Source organism: Beauveria bassiana (genome assembly GCF_000280675.1).
Source record: "Beauveria bassiana ARSEF 2860 unplaced genomic scaffold BBA_S00014, whole genome shotgun sequence".
Lineage (NCBI taxonomy): Eukaryota > Fungi > Ascomycota > Sordariomycetes > Hypocreales > Cordycipitaceae > Beauveria > Beauveria bassiana.
The window spans coordinates 457,520-477,889 of NW_007930849.1; the positions used below are offsets into that span (position 1 = coordinate 457,520).

General features: G+C 51.9%; 3 protein-coding genes across 3 annotated transcripts; 2 read left to right on the top strand and 1 right to left on the bottom strand.

Annotated features, from left to right (window-relative positions):
- Positions 1 to 118: 118 nt before the first annotated feature.
- Positions 119 to 3,271, top strand: BBA_05500 (armadillo repeat protein; the record flags this gene model as incomplete). Its single annotated transcript, XM_008600597.1, has 3 exons — positions 119 to 413; positions 471 to 2,239; positions 2,288 to 3,271. 3 exons carry the CDS (start codon positions 119 to 121, stop codon positions 3,269 to 3,271), a joined length of 3,048 nt encoding a protein of 1,015 aa, XP_008598819.1.
- Positions 3,272 to 16,231: 12,960 nt separating this feature from the next.
- Positions 16,232 to 17,839, top strand: BBA_05501 (velvet 1; the record flags this gene model as incomplete). Its single annotated transcript, XM_008600598.1, has 1 exon — positions 16,232 to 17,839. The coding sequence occupies one exon, from the start codon at positions 16,232 to 16,234 to the stop codon at positions 17,837 to 17,839; it is 1,608 nt and encodes a 535-aa protein (XP_008598820.1).
- A 1,365-nt stretch (positions 17,840 to 19,204) lies between these two features.
- Positions 19,205 to 19,948, bottom strand: BBA_05502 (phage tail assembly-like protein; the record flags this gene model as incomplete). Its single annotated transcript, XM_008600599.1, has 1 exon — positions 19,205 to 19,948. One exon carries the CDS (start codon positions 19,946 to 19,948, stop codon positions 19,205 to 19,207), a length of 744 nt encoding a protein of 247 aa, XP_008598821.1.
- Between the last annotated feature and the right edge of the window lie 422 nt (positions 19,949 to 20,370).

Below are 20,370 nucleotides of genomic sequence, written 5' to 3' on the forward strand. Positions count from 1 at the left end.
CCCAACAACCCGATCGCAATCGCCCAAAGACCAGTCTCCAATTGCACATCGATTAGCAACAACCAATCAGCTAGAAATACTGACTTGAGATTGCGACGACCTTGAACATAGATTCTCCATGGATCGCCCTCAGAGCTCCCCGATCCTTGCGCAATTGCGTGGCGCAAAGACCTTTCGCGAACAAACAGCTGCACTCCAGGCGCTCAAGAACGAAATCGTGGGACATGTTCAGAGAAAGGAAGAATGGGTGTCTGTGGGTGTGTTGGAGCCCATCGTGAGGTCTTTGGCTTTGACCAGAGCTCCTCTCAAGACGAATGGCAAAGATACACGACAGTTGGCCACAATGCGCCCGCTCTCGGAGGAAGATAGCGTCAAGCTTCAAGCTCTACAACTCGTGAGCAGCTTTGCTACTGGTACGTGAAGAACATCATGGGTACATATTATGAAGATGTGCTAACACTGGACTGAAGGTGGCCCTGCTTTCTTGCCGCCTCTTGACGCCGCCATGGCACTCCCCGCGATCCTGAACAACATCTCACCCGCTTCCACCCCAATACAGATCATCGCTGCTGCTCTTAAAGCCCTAACAACGATTGCTGATGCAGCCTTACTAGCATCGCCGACTTGCAGCTTCAACATCGAGGTCATTGCCGATCACGTCTTCACACCACAGCACATTGAATCGCTCAGCATCATTTCAGCTTCATCATCTGCCTCGGGATTGACTCCGCCCGTCACCACGCAAAATACTCTCGCTCTTGGAATAATATGTCGTCTGTGCCGACAAGAGCGCCACCAACAGGCCCTCGCAGCTGGCGGTGTGCTGGACTTGCTGGCTACGCAACTCGCTAGCATTGCTGTCCGTGATGGCTTCGTTGTACCTGGCGCGGAGGAGTCGGCAAGCAGAGACACAATTTCCAAGGCATTTCCTGCAGCAGCGAAGAAGAGTGCCAAGATTGGACCGGTTCTAGAGGCTATTAGTGCTATTATCGGGGACTCCAAGTATCGAGCGACTCGCCTGATCAACTCACCTTCCATTTTAGCCGTCTTCCCTTCAATAGAGGCACGTCACTTTCCTCAGGTCGGGATTGGCAGGAACCAAGATTCGGAAAATTCTGGGGAACTCTTCAGACCCAAATGGCTGACAGCCATGGAATACCTTCTTCCGGCTGTTGTCATTCCGCAGACACGAAGCGGCACATCTACGCCGTACTCCCATCCAGACTACATCGACACAAAGAGCGGTCGCAGAGGAAAATCCGGCCTTGCGCTGACAGATGCTGCTCGTTTCCATGTTCCCGGCCACAACGGATCGTATCCGACCTCAGATATTGAAAGTCCGCTCATCCCCTGGCTCATCTATCTAGTGAGATCGCTGGGTGAAGTCGAACGTCTCACGGCTCTGTCTGTTCTTGCTTCGCTCTTTAGAGCTGGTCTCTGTATGACAATTGCACGAGAGACAACCTTGGCTTTGTTGGTGGTACCGATACTCATCCACAGTATTGAGAAAAATGATAAGGAAAGCAAGGACAGTGAGGACCTGGAGGATGTTGACAATGTCAAAACTGTGACAAGACATTATGTGCTAGAGCGGGCCCCTGTCATACTTGCACGTCTCATCACCGACTGCGAGTTCTTACAGAAGGCGGCTTTCGACTGCGACGCCGTCAAAGTACTCGCGAAACTGCTCAAAAACACCTACCGGCCGCTGCCAGCCATTCAACCTCAGTACTGGTCATTGAACGCCGATGACGGTATGGAAGTAGAGGGCATATCGCCTATGTATCGACTCGGTGACAACGGCATCCATCCTGTGATGGCTCATCGCATTCGAACCCGCGAAGCCGCACTAAAAGCAATTGGGGCGATTGCCGCGTGCGAGGAGAATTACAGGAAAGCACTGGTGCTCGAGGACTTTGTACCATACGTGGTAGAGTCACTCAACGAATTTCCCGGCAAGCCTCGACAACTCAAAGATCACAAGGACAAAAACGCAGCGGAGCCGGCCCGTACTAGCCCCGATCCCGATTATGGTACCAACCCCATCGGAGTCATTGTTGCGGCATGCTTCGTGGCGAGGATGTTGTCGAGGTCTGTCCACACGTCCCGAACCGCACTGATTGACCACAACATTGCGGCGCCCATTCTCAGTGCTATGAAGCACTCGGATGTCAACTTGCAAATTGCCGCGACTGCAACTGTAGCCAATTTGGTTGTTTCTGTCAGCCCATCAAAAGAGGTATGTGCAGTGTCGATGATTGCGAATGCTCGAGCTAACATCTTGTAGTATCTTACAGAGCATGGAGTCATGAGGTTGCTCTGCGAGCATGCGCATTCCTTCAACCCTGCGCTTCGACTCAATGCTCTTTGGGCCCTAAAGCATTTCGTCGATGGAGTTTCGGCCCATCTGAGGAAGACATGCTTGGAGCTGCTAGAGCCAGGCTGGCTGATTCGGCTGATAAGCGACGAAGACCAGGACGAGGGCCTGTACACCTCGAGAATGGTAGATGACTTGGATGAGGAGATGGACAGCGAGCAGCTTGACGGCGCGCCACGCTGGCTGTACGCAGCTGAGGGGGCAATTTGTTCCGTCGATGCTTCAGAATCTTCCAGGCTTCGTCAAATCGAGGACTACTTATCCTCTATTCGGGAGTCTGAAAGCAATCCACTCCCGCGGACGCGCAACGATATCGTAGCAGTCCAGGAGCAAGGCGTCGACTTTATTCGAAACCTGATAGGCCGAGTCGATGGTGGCGTTGGAGCAGACCCGTCCGCTGCCAACCCCGAGGTTATCGACTATCTATTCAAGGCACTAGGGCAAGACCGTCTGTTCGAGATACTCGCCGCAAAACTACGCGCCAAGATCCTGCATCCATTCGCGCGAAAAGCGAGCAGTTCAGGGCGCGAGACCAAGATTGTGCACCCCAACGCGCGCATCGTCACTGTTGTCATATATATCTTGACGCACATTGCGGCAACCGGCCCGCGCTACTGCCAACTCGTCATTTCGCAGACGGAGCTGCTCAAGCTCCTAGCTCAGCAAGCTAATAACAAGGATTGCGAAGTACGCCTAGCGCTGTGCCGCCTGCTCTACAATCTGACGACGAAGGACAATGGGGCGGAATCGCAAGCCTGTGCGCAGCGGGCGGCAGAACTCAAGCGCCTCGGATTCGCTACCAAGATAGAGACTCTGATGAAGCAAGACAGAGACCTCAATGTCCGAGAGAATGCTAGGATGGCCGCTTGGTTAATCGACAATCCGGCCTCCTAGACAAAGTCTTTTACTATAGGACACGTCGACACATTTGTTATGATGAAGCAGCATGAGGATTGATATGTAACACAATTTGTTATAGCGAGCACGATATTTGCAGGTGCTGCATAGTTTTTGAAAAGTTTTATTCGACTTTTATCGGGATTGTTTTATCATTTGGTCCAGCGATGATTTACAGACAGCTTGCATCGAACAAAACAGAACTTAATATACTTACTCGATCAAAGATGTGTATACGCAGGGTGCGATCGAGATGTAGATGAAATCGTTGAAATCTGCAGGTATATCTATTAGGCGCTACTCCAGCTACGAATATTTACACGTACCACGGTTTCGACCAAGTACTGATACGTAGTGGACATATCAGCAGTAATCCGTATACGGATTACCACAGCAATTGATCTACGACTTGTTGCTATCCATAGGCGAGACACCTACACCCTTGACACAGAAACCACATGGCCAACAAGATGATCCTCATGCCGCGTGAATCTTTCAAGACTGACTCAAGATCTACATGAAGTTTATTGCCCAAGAGTATAACACGATTGGAAATGGAACAAAAGGAGAAGCCCCTAGCATACCAGCCTCCTCCTGAACCCTAATGTCATTGTCTTGCATGCCGTGTCTTGCCACACCACCACTACCTCCCCTGAGGCGTCAATTACGTGCCGAAGTACCAGGAGGGAGAGCACTCTAGCCGTTGAGTATTGTATACAATAAAAAAAAAAAACTACACCGTGTGTGTTACCCACCCGGGGTGAGTAGGAGATCGATCAACGTCCCGGAAGTATCTACATCCGTGGAGATTGCGGAGTGAGAGGCTACCAAGTACATATTCGTACACTGAGGAGGGAATGACCCGAAACAGGGAGGAGAAAGTCTTTCCTCCTGGTAAGCTTTGACCCGTCGCAGATAGAATGAAAGGTGCCAACTTTGTTCAGCGGTCAAGGGCTTGCATATCAGTATCTGGCCGGGGCCACCGGGGGTGCCTGGCAGGCATCAAATGAGACATGAGACAGGGGAGAGACGTTGAGTATGCGGCCTTGTGACTCAGAACACGACGACGTGGAAAAAAACAGGCAGATTTGAACTCGGAGGCTCGGCCGGGCACGGGGATTGGCAGAGAAGAATGCTACATTTTGACGGCAAGTACCAAATGTTGCAGGTAGCCAAAGCCAGCCAAGAAGCGCAGATTGAGGCGGAAGAACACACCCGGAAGAACCATTGGCGACAACACAAGCATCAACTAGAGAATAAGAAGTCTCTATTCAAGTTGCAGCCTTGCAGGCGCTCCTGTATGCAGGGAGAAAGCCATATGCACGAGGTTCATGGTGGCTTACCGGATGCAACTTGAAAATGCTAGGTATTTAGTTCCTGATGACCTATACGCATCTGCAATCCGCAATCTCTATTTTGATATATATGCGTCGAGCTGGCGGCTGATTCCAATTGGCCCATTGTGAATTTGCAACGCAGAAAATAGGAGCAAATGCCGACTTTTGAAGCTGATGTGAATATGTGACGTGATACAAGAGAAAATGCAGTACGGAGTTACGAGCAGGCTTGCTGTGAGACAAGCATACCTTTTTGTAACCCTGTCAAAGTGTTGAGGTGACACGGTGACACCTAGACATACTGAAGCGTAGCGTAGATAAAGCCATGTGCCTCGGGACCGCAAAAAGACTGGAGCAAGGAAGATGGACAGCCGAAGTTGTGATGCTTGCGCGATCCGCATCTGTGCATGACGAGGATGGGCTTAGATGAACCACCCAGCCGCTGGATTTGCTGCCGGGTCTTGCGGGTGTACCTGGGAAGGGGAGAGATGTTGCATTTGTTCCTCGCTAGCTACTGCGTCTCAAACAAGCTTTTTTTTTTTTGCTACGGAGTTTTTTAAAAAGTCAATATAGAGACTGACGGGTGTACTCGGTAGGCGCGCCGGCAAAAAGTAACCCATGGCCAATCTGCATACTGTACCTTGTTGATGCAAAGTATATGCTCCAGACATGAAGTGAACACTTTGTGCCTCACCGTTGTCGATTCCGTACCGGGAGATCTACTGACTATGTGACTATGTATAACTTACCAAAAGGTGAAAGAGACTGATTGCATATCTCAATCAAGCATGTCTGACTGGTACATGGCTGGCGCTGAGAGGCGACCCGCGGCCACCGCCTCTTTTGCTCAAAAGCATCTTGTCCTTGGTTTTTTTTTTTTCTTCCTATTTTTTTTAATTTATTTTTCTAGCAAGCACATGTTTTTGATCACGTTGGCCTTTTGCAAACGGAACCCACGCGGCAGGCATGTCAGGATATCACGAGCGGTCCCTGCCTAATTATGGTCCTCTCACGCAGAAAATGGGAATCTACCAGCAAGTCCTCTCTCTGTGCTCCGTACCTCGATCGTTTTTGCGCAAAAAAAAAAAAAAAAGTGATGATGGGCGGTGTGATGTGGGTGTGCTTTGCGCCAAAATGCTCAGTCTCAGAGCGCCACCAAGCCATGAAACAGAGTGAAGCAGGGTTTAAAAAAAATGAGTATTCCTGGTCAGAAAGCATGGCAAGAAGCAAAAGCAAATGGACATGCTGACATGCTCGAATTTACGTCGTGTTTGTGGAGCAGTCATTGAGTGTTTGCATCTGTTTTGCCATTTCACGTGGAGAGTTTTGGCATGTGCTTCCTGGTATATGGACGGAGCAATTTTTGAGAGGGTGAGAGGGGAGGAGACACAAACGGCAACTCGTATTGATTTATTGAATGTGAGGCTGAAAGAAAGAATTGTCGATGAGGAGATCTTGTCTCATCTGCTAGCGGCCGTTTTTTTGGACGTCTTTGAGACTCTAGGTCTCAGTGCACGTTTTTGCGAGATTCCAATCTCCAACGGTCCAATGTCGATTGACACGAGGCACTAAATAGTCTCACCGGGAACTGGAAGAGATGGACGCAGAGGAATAAGCGGGAGCTCGTGCGAAGGGTTGCCAGCGTCGCATTGAGGTCTTGTTTGGCTTTGGGCCTTTTGGCGTAGTGCACACAGCTTCCCATACTTGGGTGTTTTGGAACGCCATGTGCGACTTGTGTTTTCTTCTTCTGCTTCTTTTCACCTCACATCTGAATACGCCACAACTGCGACTTTTGAAGGCTTCGGCCGTTCTCGATTGCCATATGAGGCCGACTGGCGCCCCATCTGAGATGCAGAAATGCGACGGGACGTGTGAGTAATGCCTTTTCGCGCCTAGTTGCATCGAAACTTTTCATGTAGATTGAATTCGTAGCTAAAGCTGATTATTGACTATTGGCATCCGGATCAAGTATTGTCAAGCCTTTTCAGGCCTGTTCGAGCATGTGTCAATGTGGCTGAGCTGCGTAGGTATCCATGCACGTCTGCAAACACTTGCACTTGCAGCATAATAATGCCCCAATGATGGACAAGTCCAGACCCGGTACCTGGTGCGGGAACCGAGATGGCGAATTTCTGCCACTCATTCCACTGAAATTGAATGGATCATCTGCATGCAATTCATTTCCAATTGACATACCGGGCTGGAAGGCGTATCCCTACGTGCAGGGCGACGCGAGCAGGTGGGTATAAGGAGCTGTAAATAGAAAACGGGACGGCACATGAAAAGACCTGGGGGAACAAGGCAATACAAAAGAAAAAAAACGTCATAATAGACTGCCAGTTAAGAGGCGGAGAGTGGGTTGTGAACCAACTAGGCGAGACGATTGTATTGCTGGTGGCCGAGGGGCTTTCGATGGCCGCGGGTGGCTTGCAGATAAGAGGGACCGTGCCCTGTGTTTCCAATGCGTATTGTGTGGATTGTACGGATTACGGAGTGCGGAGTATAGAATAGGAAACATTGGGCAAAATACCAGACCCGATTTCACGGTTTGATCGTGTCGAGATGGAACAAGTTGCAACTATGTATGGCGCGGGCCCCGATCGGCTCGAGGATACCCGTGGGCGCCGCGAACTCATGAAACGACCTAGAGATGCTTCAACCTGGTCTCCGGGTATGACATGACGAAGCGTCATTTTTCTTGCCTTTTAAACATGGCAGGCCATCAAGGAGGATTGAAAAACGTGGTGTGGCGCACGAGGTGTCATTGCAGACCACATGGCAAGGTGGACACGGGAGTTGTACTTGTTAGGTTGAGACTCGAAATTTAGTCTCATATGTTTGCGTGATTTTTTTGTTCTCAGTTAATATAAAAAAGGAAAAAAAAAAAAAAAAAACAAAAAACCAGGGATAGAAGAGACGCAGCCTTGCCCATCTTATTGTGGGCGTGGCGACGGGATGTGGTGGGCTCTCTGTTCATCTCTTCTACAGTGGGAAATTAACGGAGTGGGGGAAGGATGGCGCGGTGGGTTTGGGCTACTCATCGTCACAACGGGGCGCGCTTGCAAGGACAAAGGGATTTGTGGCTAGAATCAAGGTGGAAAAGAAAGAAAGATTGCGTTATCAGAGCATTGGCATTGAAGGGAGCATGGGCTGGGAAAACAATTTTCAAAGAGAAGCAAAGGCGATAAACGAGCGATACAATGTCCGGGGCTTTTGTCGACGGGACGGCAAGTTTTAGTGCCCGCCCGGCGGGCCGCAAAACCCTCTGCTAGTGCCCGTCCTTAACGGCATTTCTTACCAGGGAGTCTTACTCGTAACAAGAGAGAATTTCGATTCCCACTAATAAGGTTCTAGGAAGAGAAGAAAAAAAAAAAGGGCCAAGGCGCGCGGGCCCGCAGGTCCGTCCAACAGCTCGGGTAGCCATGTGGGAGCAGGAGCGAGGGCAAATGGGCAAGCGAGAAGCAAAAAGAGAAGCATCTCCCTTCAAAGTTCAAGTGTTAATGGTGGCTTTGCCGAAAGAAGAAAGCAAAGTTGAAATATGACGAGAAAGATGGAGCAGCATTGGCGTGGCGGGCGCATTTGCTCAAACGGAAAGTGATGGGCTTCAACTCGGCGACTCAAACGAGCACGGCCAGACAAAAAGGACGAGGACGACGCCACGAGTTTTGTCAACTCGGAATCAGGTTTTTCTGCCATTTGTCAACTTGGGTTGTTTTTGTGGTTGGCGGCGCTCGTCGAGGACCGAACTAGTTGGCACCAGGCTGCACGACATGGCCGGTTTCGATACCAGAAACTCGGAGTAGCATGACAGAAACCACGCCACACCGTCTACTCCGAACTTTGTGGCTCTGTCCGTACTCTGTGCTCTATAACTCGTAGAGAGAGAGCGAGAGAGAGTTGAAAGAAATTGGGTTCTGCCCGGCTGCTGGAGTTGCTGTGTGATGCTTTCATCTTTGACTTTTGCTCCTCTTTTCTTTGAAGACAATTCGATCGCTGATATCAAGACGCCGCCGATAATACGGGCGTATGTATGGATACAGAATCACTAACCGAACCAGTTTCACGCTACTGGTATCCGCGGGGTGCCAGTTGATGCCAATAGCCAGTCAGCAGTCAGCAGTCAATGGGGGCGCGTGCGGGAGGAAAAGCTCCTCTGCTGGCTGGCACTTTGCTGGCCTGCTGGCTGGGCCCAGGCTGGCTGGGTCGCAAGTGGTCCATGGACAAGGGTGCTGAATAAACCAAAAAAGGCGAGACCAGGGGCAAGGGCAGGTTGTCATTGCAAGGGTTCAGATAAAATAAGTACCTACTGGTATGTAGCCCCAGGATCATCGAGTCTCGGGCCCGGTAACGTGCCGGCGCAGCCTGACCTGCGCAGCTGGAGGGGGTGAGGGGGAAGGGGGAACGAGCAAATTGATTGGTACCTACGCAAGCAAGCAGTGGCATGTTCGCGCCCGCCCCCCACCCCGGTAATACTCGTACAATGATATTGTTCCTTGTATTCGTAACCAAACGCCCGGTGCAGAAAGCACGCCCGCCACAACAATACTACTGGTACATATGGCAGCCCACAAAGTCGTTGCTCTCACCCAAAAGGTGTGCACTCCATTGAATATGAATGACACCTTTCTCTCTCTCTCTCTCGCGTAAACCCTGTTGTGCCTCAAACCGCGCCCGCCTGACAAAAAGTGTAATACTGACACAAAGTTTCAACGGCTCGGCCGAGATGCTACTCCCTGTAAAAAAGAGCACACAACATCGACTCGCGTACCGAGTCAAGTTACGAGACTGAGAAATCGGCCATCATGCCATGGTTTTGGTGACATGTACCCTAAAGCAATTGCCCATGTGCGTGCCCATGTTGCTACAGCCCAGCCCGGCGGAGGAGTTGTAGCCATTCCGCGTGAGCAGATCACGATGCACACATAAATCGCTCCATCTGCGCTAGCCATATAACACGGCCATAATCTAAGCTTTACTAGAGCGCCCGCATGACCATCCAACAGGTAGTTTTGCCGTCGAATACTACACTGATGGGAAAGACTCTGGCTTGTACAATAGTTAGCATAACACCCAAGACGGCCCGTTGTCCTGGATACCTATTTAGTTACGGCAAAAGGATCAAAAAAAAAAAAAAGGCGCCGATCAAGCTGCAGGCATGTATTCGTATCGATGGCATGACGTCTGGGCAAGTCTACGCCCCAGAGTGTGTTCGCGTATTGACCTTTGCCAACGTGACGCCCATCTTTCGCCACCAACCTGCATCTCGACAGTTCAAAAAAACTTGCAGCCAGCCCGTTGTGGCTTTTGCGTTCACCATCGATCGACACACCATGAATAATGCATGCAGCGTTGACCTTTTTGAAGATTTGATGGTGTCGTGGGCCTGTCATCCTGTCATCCTATCATCCTATCATCCTATACATGAACCCCTTGGCCTCTCACGCGCAGAGCGTTCTCACCGAAAGCAACTGAAATAAGAGAAAATAAGCAGTGGTTAATATGGCAATAATGTGTCAGATGAGTTCAACAACAGGTCTTTCGGTCCCGAATCGTGCCCGTCGTGTTTCCGCGTCGGGCTCACCATCTGCTGTAGTTCACAAAGACTGTTGTGCTTGTCGATGCGGAGCAGTCAAACCGGTCTCTCCAGTCGTCTTGATGTCTCGGTTGTTGTCTTATTATGTGAGCTTGCTTTCTTGCCACCGCTGCAACTTGCCGTTTGTGTGCATACACCCACCTCCCCCTAAAGCCTCTGGCCATCACTTCTCACTTTGGACAGCCGTTTTCCCACAGACATGTGGCCATGCCCCATGGACAATGGAGGGTCGGAGCCGCTGCCATGCTACTGCGAGCACGCGCATACATCGCCCTCATGGCACTTGATGGGAGATGCGCACACGAAATTAATATCAACCTGCAGCAAATGGTCCGTCTGGGCAAGGCCTCGGCTCCGAAAAAGTGTGTGGTAGTATCCGTAGTCTGGAATACCATGTACCTGGGGGTTGGTGTACGTCCCTGATTTGCCCAACCACACCCTCAGCTTCTGTTGCAGCATGTCTGGTCAGTGCTGTAACTCACAGCATTATCGCGACTTGGCTGCAGCGCCCCCTCCTGGTCAGAGTTTTCCACAGAGTGAAACCCAGTTGAAAAAGAACCAATCTGCACATCCCTGCTGGGCAAACCTTGTCTGCATTAGGCGAGGCTGCCGGGATTGTGCCTCCTAGTCTCGCCTACGGGCAGTTGACAGTTGTGACAGTCAACGGTCTCGTCGCTATGGGCCTATGGCGCACCAAATTCCAGGGCGCCAGCTGAATTTCTGGAACATGAACAGGGTCGTGCTCACTAGTCTCAGCTCAGAGCCTGATGACTTGTCCTTGCCGTCGCGATGGGCACTATTTTTATGCAAGCAATCCCCAGTTGTGCACTAGGCCCTGCGCGCCCTGCAGCACATACTGATACCCGTAAACCCATATCGTACTCTCAACTTTTTTTTTTTTTTTTGCTGAAGCATCGCCTAACAATGTGGCCTGCACAAGACGGACACTGGCTGAATAGGGGCTATGCTTGTGTACCTTGATGCAACCTCCAGAGTCGCAGTGCAGCATGCGCTGTCTTGTCGTGCCTTGATCTTCTGACGTTGGCGCTAGAGAAAAGTTGGTTATGAGGTATTGTTGTTGGATGTACTTCGTACTTACAGGCCGGTAGGTACCATCGAGAACAGTGCGAGAGGGTAGAGTTCGCAGCAACAAATGTGCCACCCCGTTCGCTACCGATTCGCGCCACCAGTACGTACTCCATACAGGAGAATGAGGCTCCTTTTCGTTCATTCTATTTTTACTTGCCGAAATCAGCACCTCATTCACGTTCTCCTAGGGACTCGGGGTTCGAGCCTTGTGATGGAGTTTGTGCCAATAGTGTGCCTCTCGCCTGTCGACATGATGAATAACAGGCCCTCTATTATATTCAGATGCACGAATAATTTCGCTGGCCCGTCCTTTGTAATGGCGAGGGTCCCCGGTGTGCGTGTCCACAGAGGGCCCGGCGCCGGGCTTTTGGCTTGGCGGCCCGCATACTTCGTCCTATTACTTTTCTGAGATGTGACGATGCGGAGCAAGGGGGGGGGCTCGCTGAGATACTCCGTAATAAAAATAGTAGTGACCAGTCAACGGGCCGCGTAGCCATTTGTACCCAGTGCCAGGTTGGGGCTCCGAGTGGCTTGGATAGGTGGCGTCGATTCAACAACTCAGGAGCACAGCGGGAGAAGGGTCCTGAGGAGAATGTGGCTGAACGTGGCCTCGTCTGCATGCGTGACAGACAAAGTTGGCTAGAAGCTATGAGGTGGTGTCGACAGCAGGATCGCCATCAAAGATTTGGTCGAGTTTGTATCTTTGACTTGAACAGCACAGAGGAATGTTAGTACACACATGTGATGGGGAGTCTTAGACGCCTGCACGCCTGATAGCTATACGGATACAGGACACAAGATTGTGAACCAAGGGCTGCGCGTCACAATTGAGCATCAGGGAGTCTTGAGAAGATACCCAGCACACGTTGGATTAGGTCCAAGAAACCGAGTCGAAGTCGTTTCTCTTGAAACGCAATAGCGTATGGCCGTTGCCAGGTGTCTCACGACGTCTACTCCATAGCGGGTGGACGGTTGGGGCAGCACTAGCGATGAATAGTTTTTTTGAGGCGCCAACCGCGGGACGCACTGGCAAGACCAGACCAGTAAGTGTAGTATGACAGCATTGCTGGGTACTAGTACCGGGTACATGGATGACGAGTTGGCTGTCAATATCGAGTTCGCGCTGGGTGCTGGCTCGACTAGCCAGTCGGAACGCTGCACTGCCGTTGTGGACGCGTTGAGCAAGGCGCTGTGCATGACTTTGGAGGAGCCTAGGGCAGACAAACGGCATCTATTCGTCGTCGCGGGTTGACTAGTAGCGGCAAAATCATCCAAACTCCAAGCAGCCAATCAGACGTATGAACCGTCACGGCAGAGACGTGGGCTCAATAGATGCTCCCTTCTCCACTTGGAGCAACGTGCAAGCCATCATTGTCAAGACTAGCCACGAACAATAACGTAAGTAGTTGACGAGTGTGCCGAGTGAACGACTTGGTGAAGTGCGGTAGGAATGGCGCGATGTGATTGACGGATAGATAATTGCGCTTGGCCCGTGGTGGTGGTAGTGGTGGTGGCCGTGGACGAATTTTTGGTAGGATGTCAACTACTTAGGCGGTTGTGATAACTTGATGATGGAGTCCGGAACGCGGCGGTGGGCAACTGAAAGACAATTTTGAAGCGCCATGGTACGTTTCTGTAGACATTCTCGCCAATTACGTTTCATGTTGAATAGAATGACCAACAGCGCGTTCCTTGCTCTCCAATCTTGGCAAATTGATCTGCGCATCGCAGCCCCTATTCGCTAATATCGCACTGGGCCGTCTGTCATGCGTAACCGGTGCCTATAGCTTAATGATTGTCCTTTGGCTGCGGATGATACCTGATGGCTAGATAATTGTGACGTTAAATACAACTTCGCTCATCAGTGTTGGCTAGATCCTTCGGTCGGCAGCTGGCAGGTAACGGTACTTGTGCTGTGCTGTCGTTCGGCTGACGGACGGGAGACGGCTTCCGGCATGGCCAGAGAGACCATCTGTCGAGGCTAGCAGTTTAATAGTGATATTCGATGATTGGCTAGCAGGGCCCGCCGTTGGGCCCCTGACACAGGAAAAGAAACCCTTCAACTGGTGGTCGTGTCCCGTCGGCTAACTCGAGGGCTGCTCGGTGCAGAGGATGCTCACTGCGCCGTTTGAATGTATCAGAAGACGGAGAAGGCATTGATCGACGAGGGCTACCGAATTTTATGGCCGGCAAGGGAGTGGCTGTCAGTCAATTGTTGTGCGAGAGTGTCTGGGTGGTGATGCGTCCATCTTGTGGCTTGTCGCTGCGACTTTGAGTGCTTTTTGTTTGTCGCGCTTTTCTGACCTGTCAAACGCAACGTGAATTGTGCATGCCGGCGTGCATTGAGTGCCAATTGCATGGCTGCTGCTTGCATAAAAGCACCGAGCCAACGAATCTGCAGCTAGTGGACGGAGCTGGCAACCGCTGCCTGGCATCCGGCAAGAAGCGGCCACGAATCAATGGAGACATGTCAGGCCAAAATTGGCATGGTGCATCCCGAGGAGAAGCAGAATATACGCTTTGAAGTTTCCTCTGACATGGCAATACTCGAAATGCGGCGGGAGAATGCAGTTACCTAGCTAGGTATTGCCCGATGACACTATTCAGGGTCCGTTTTGTTGGCCGGAGCCGGGAAAATGGGCATCTCGTACGGGACTAAAATACAGACTAGCCAGGGGTTGTTCGGCTAATTTGCTTCTTTGATGAATCCATTCAGTTCCCAGTCGTATCCGTGAATTGTCAAGTTGTCAGAATATTATGGACTTGGGGGCGATTTTTTTCTGTTTGAGTGCAATGTTAGATTCGGCGAATTCAGACGCAGGACCCCAGGCAGACTCCGTAATAAGAGCAGGAATATTGGGTTAATTTATCTTTGAGAGTGCCGGCCCAGTGGACTGGTTCGGGGAAACTCAATCTCCTGGGAGTGCAGCGGTGGCACAGACTTTTTAGAGGGGGATGTGCGCTGTGTGTGGTGGATTAGGCCAGTCGAGGAGCGCCAAGCCCTCTGTACCTAAGGAGCTTTCTAACGGACAGGTTGAACCTGTACCCTAGCTGCAAGCCTACTGCAGGTTGGAGCAAACAAAGGGCAATTCTCGGAACAACAAAAGAAAGGAAGAAGGGACAAAAAGCAAGGAAGCCGCCTAGCGAGAATGTGGCAGCAAATACGGATGCGTAAACGCTGCAGGCATGCAGAAAGAAAAATGACTCTGAATTTTCTCCAAGATCCCTGCCGGCGCCACCGCATCTCATCGAGACAACGACAGGGCTATAGGGAAAAGTAAGCTACGACCAAGAGGGCATGCGTCTCCGGAGAAAAGATGAGTTCCGACAATTTCGACGAGTAAGTCGAGGAACTGATGGATGACGATGGCATGGCAAGTAGGCCGATGAATAGTATATAAAGTAGTACGCAGAACGTTGGTGCCAGGTGGTACCTGGATGATTTTATTAAGTTTTATTGAGACAGGCACTGGTAGAGAATTGTATTGATTAGCGGATGAGCCACCCATGGCCGTGTTGCACCCGTCCAGCTGTTTTGACCTCGCATCCTCGCTAGCAGTTTGGGAGTCGAGCGAATGGGGCGCCTGTACCAGTTTTTTAGCGTCTTCGTCAGGCGATACCCGTCCTCACCATGATCCACTGGGGAGAAGGCAATCAGCGAGGGGAGTCGATGATGAATGCTCAGATGCTGTGAACGCGGTGGACGAGGGTGGACCCGGATGGTGTGGATCTACTCAGCTTCGGATCCACAGAGGGGACTTTCTTGAAAAAGAACTAAAAACGCCAAATGAGAAAAAATAAAAGGAAACAAATTTATTAGCCCAGCCCAGCAAAGCCACCGACCAGGTTCTCCCAGCATGTACCTTGGCAACTTGGTACCGAAAAGCTCACCCCTGTTCACCTTTCCAGACTCTCGGGCCCCCCTCCCCTCCTTTCGGGGACAGACCCCCCCCCCCAAATCGCCCAATCGCCCTGTCCAAAGCGCTGGGAATCCCGGCGCTCTGGGGCAACAGTTGCCTGCACTGCCTTGGCCTGTTGCGCTGGAGTCTGGCAGCCATAGCCAACCGCGTTGCCGCCTAGCTGACTTTTTCATCCCTCTCGACCGACTTTCTGTATACCTCCCCTGGTTGTAATTGGGAGTCGCCGCTGCTCTTTGATGCTACTCAACTGATATCTAGTACTGGAAAATACCTGTTCAGTACAGATACTCGTTCTCCGCTACCTGTACTTGGCTGGCCTCACCCGACCCGAGGGCTGTACCACACACACAACCACCCAAACCGCCTCAGGTACCACGGTACCACCGCATCCCCCCAGTCTCACGCCGCCTCTCTTCTCCTCCCGCTCAACTTACTTTCTCTCACCCTCGCCCGCTGCTTTACCAACTACCAGTACTGGCGGCCACACGCCCCCCCACGACGCTCTCCCGTCTTCCTCCATCCTTCTTCGCGTTGGCCCACGGGTCTTGATCTCGTCACCTCCTCTCGACGCGGCCTCGTCCATGGCCGGCCTTCTCTTCTCCTCCCCTTCCTTTGCTTAGATATCTTTCATACTTGCTTTTCCGACCCTACGTCTCTCTCCATCGTCGCTCTTGGCTAGTCGCTACCGCTTCGCCGTTGAATTCGACTGCGTTTGGCAACACCCTTGGCCACCCTTTCAGTCCGTTCCTGTTACCAAGCTTGAGCTGTGCTATTCATCACATCTCCAGGTCAGTATTCAACTGCAACATCTTACCATGTATACATCTCAAGGACCCCTGTGACACCTCGATACGCGACCCCCCTTCTCTAATCACCACCCGACCTCAAGCCGCCTTTATCTCGTCTACTTCCCATCTTTTACTTCCCAGTACTCCGTACGCCGTTGCTGACTCGTATTAAGCCCGTAACCGGGCCCTTCCACTGGCCCTCGTCGCACTTCTCTTCAGTCTTGTTCGCCATGGCGCCCGCCGCTCCAAAGTCGTCGACTATGGGGTCCAAAGATAATTATCAGCGCATACATCGCATCACTAGAGAGAACCGCAGCCTATGGTACCAGTTGGAAGTTCTCCAGCAACCTGAACGCGCTCGAGCATGTGGTGCCGGCATGAAGGCCAACAGCGACCGCCGCCCCGTGGATCCTCCCCCCGTTGTTGAGCTTCGTATTATCGAGGGACCTTCGGTTGAAGAGGGCAAGGATATTACTTTCGATTACAACGCCAACTTCTTTCTCTACGCCAGCCTTGAGCAAGCCCGCCCTATGGCTCATGGTCGAGTCCAAACTCCTGCCACCCTCAATCCTCCCATTCTCACCGGAGTTCCAGCCTCCGGCATGGCATATCTCGATAGACCACACGAGGCCGGCTACTTCATTTTTCCTGATCTGTCTGTCCGTCACGAAGGCTACTTCCGCCTCTCTTTTAGCCTGTTCGAGACGACCAAGGAAGAAAAAGACTTTGACCTTGAACCAGCATCTGATTTGCCCCCAGGCGTCGACTGGCGCATGGAGATCAAGACAAATCCATTCAATGTCTTTAGCGCCAAGAAGTTCCCTGGCCTCATGGAGAGCACCACACTCAGCAAGATCGTTGCGGACCAAGGCTGCCGAGTCCGCATCCGCCGCGATGTTCGCATGAGAAAGCGCGACGCCAAGCCTGCCTCTGCCAGCCAAGACGCCAGAGAGGAAGCCTATCGGAAACCCGCTCGCCCTCCCACCATCCCCAACCCCAATCTCCGTGACAGATCTCTCAGCCACTCGAGCGAGCGCCGCCCACAGTATCCGATCGAACCCGAGCGACGGCCTTCTGCTGCCGACTCTCACGCCTCTAACCCTCACCCGCCGGTTTACGAACGCCCTGTTCCCCCAGCACGGCATCTTTCTTTTGGCAGCGACGCTCCGCTACAAGCTCACACACCTGCTCTTCTGCCACACACAAATCATCACCCAATTGCGCCACGACCCCATTCGAGCCACATGCCGCCTTTGGCTGCGTCCCAGTACGCCAACAATGCGTCAACTTATCCCGAACCGGACCGTTCCTACAGCCAGTCCTCCACACCTCGACCGTGCCCGTCACCTGCGTTGTCCGGCAAGCCAGACGCCTACGAGCCAAGACCGAGTTTCAGCCATGTCCCACCGTCGCCTTCCTCGTTCTCGTCCCACGATCACCACTCGAGACGCAGCTCATACGTTCCTCCTCACCCGCCTACGCCATCATACCACCCTCGTCGGCCTTTGCTTCCTCAACCGTCGCCCTCGCATGCGCCGCTCAAGATTTCTTCGCTCATGTCCCCTCTCCCGCCCATCGAAGCTCAGATCGAAGCGCCGCCTCGCGTACCAAACATTCCCACGGGTGGAAAGCGCAAACACGAAATTGTCTTCCACCAAACTACGGACCCCTTGCACAATGGCCAGCGCCAAGTCGATATGCATTACAGGAGCAATTCACGTCTCTATGTTGAGCCTGATCAATGCATGTATTCGGGAGCTGACGGCGAGCCTAATCCATGCATGTATTCGAGAGCTGACGGCGAAATCGGCTATGTCCGATTCAATTCTTGCCAATAGACGGTCCTGTCACGGTTGCAGCTTGGATAGCCTGCCAAGCATGTCATTGTCCTGGAATGTATAACTTGACGACATTTATCTGGATTATATCTGCTCCCCCGAGCAAGCATATCCACATTAACGTTTCCGTGCCGCAAATTGTTGAGCACTGATCTCTCGATCATCTTTCTCATTGGCGTCATGTAATAGCGAATCATACGGACACCGCACCGAAACACTACACTGCTTTTCATTTTCCTTCTGGCGCTGGGCACTTTGCTTGGCAACGATGACTAAATTCTCTTTGGCGTCCACGGCTCAGGATGAAATTTCCGCCACTCTTTATCAACGATTCCTTTCTCTCATCTTCACCGGGTCACGGCGTTTTCTGGTCGGCTTCACTATTTTCATCCAATACCTACGACATTTAAGAAGGACAGGAAAGGGCAGGGAGGGCCACACAGTCCAAAGCATAACTTATTTTTTTTTACGCCGCACTTGATACCACTCCATCTTCGGGATGGAAGAACTCGATGAGGACAACAGCTGGCTTACTGCCTAAGCTTTGCTACGACTTTCGCGGGGGAGAATGGTTCTTAGTTCGGAATGACAGTTTAGGAGAAAGGGTTTCTCTTCTCATTGGCACCACAGCTTTTTTGGACACGGGGCTTCGAATTTTGGTAGAATGATGTCTTAATATTCTTACTCTTTTCTCAAGAGAGAGCTCACCTTTGCTCTCCGGACACAATCTTATCCACATGGAAATGTCATTACCTGAAACTCTCAAGTGAATTAGATAGCAATGCTTTGCTTTGCTTTGCTCTACTTCGCTCCGCTTGGCACAATGCCTCGCCTCAAAAACATTGTGGCGAATTAACCGTTTGCTTTTCTGGCATTCTTGTGAGGAGACATTGTGGCAAGTAAAGCAAAACAAAGCGAAGCAGAGCACTGCCTATAGACATGTCGGCAACGGCAAACAAATCATGGCTAATGGCATCGACAATAATCAGTGTGGGGACAGGGCATCCAACACAAATCAATACAGAAAAGGCTAATTAGAGATTCTGCTGCTGATGTTGGCAGATGAGTGTTGAGGCGGCTGCGTGCCGCCAAAGCCTTCTCCGACAAATCACGAATTGAAGCAAAGATGTATTCGGTTGTCGTTCACTTTGGGATTCGTCCGAGGTAAGGCTTTCGGTGTCTAGGGGATGGCACGTACCTGGCTGACGATGGCCTTGCGTGACATGCATCTAGAGGGATGCCCCTTGTGGCGAAAAAATACGAATAAGATTGAGAAATTGCAGGGTCTCCGGGGTGTAGACCAGGAAAAACGAAGCAACGTATCTTTATCTATTCTTCATTTGCAGTCGCTGTAGACCTGCTCGCTTAAGCCTTGTTCTCACGTAAATTGGCCTCGTAGGTTGCCTGGATTTCGGCGTCTAGTGTCAGGATCCTGTCCACGTCCAGCGCGCTAAACTCGTCTGGATTTCTAATGGCCATGTCGTAATGCCGCAGAGCGAGCAGCAGCTGCGCCGCCCACACATGCTCGCTGACACGTCCCACGCCCGTGGCCAAGGGCGTCATGAGGATCGACTCGATCCTGTCGCCCGCGTCGTCCTGGCCCACGCTTTGATTATAGCGGTCCACGGCGCAGAGCATGCTCCACACGCACTGGTAGACGACTTCCTTGTCCCAGACGACGCTCTCGGGCACGCGCATCGTCGGGCACAGGAGCAGGTGGCGGACGCCCCAGACGTTGCGGGAGCGCGGGGGCGCAAAGGCGGCGGGGACGGGCACGCGCGTGCACGAGCCCGGATTGGCCCACCCGCGGTGCTCGGCGTAGAGGACGGCCTGGGCGGCGCGCGTCAGGGCGAGGTAGTCGTCGAGGGGGGAGAGGGCGCGCGAGATGGCGTCGTCAAAGGCGCCGTCGAGGCGGCCGTACGAGTTTGCGGGGGAGACGATGGCGTCGAGGCGCACAGAAGGGGGAAGCTGCGCGAGGGCGCAGGAGTGCATGGTGACGGGGCTGGCGAATGCGGGAGGGGGACTGCGGGCGGCGGCGGCCAGGTAGGCATCGCGGTCTTTGTCGTGCATGCAGAGGAGGTGGATGGTGAGGTTGGCGGGCTGCGGCATGATGAATGGCGGGGGGTTGGGAACGAGTTTTGAGTGTAAAGAGAGGGATGAGGCGGGGGGGAAGGTGAGGTAGGTGCCGGTCGAAGCGACAATTGATGGAAAGATGTAGCCTTGATTTGGAGGAGCCCGCCTATTCCGTTGATGTGATGATGTGATGTGTTTGTTTTTGATGAACGCTGATGCTGGTTGCTACAAGTTATGTCGAGATGTTGAAAACGTCTGCCTGGTGGGTTGCCAGCTGGCAACATCCATATACAGATCTACCTACATGCATACGAACCCGACGCACAGTTGGGTAGAGTCTTGGAAAAGAAAAAGACGTGTTGATTTTCTGATGCAACATGTTTAACAAAGTTGGACTCTGTCGTCTTGATGTCGTATCGATAACATTCACTTATAAGCTATTCGTAGTGGACATGTTT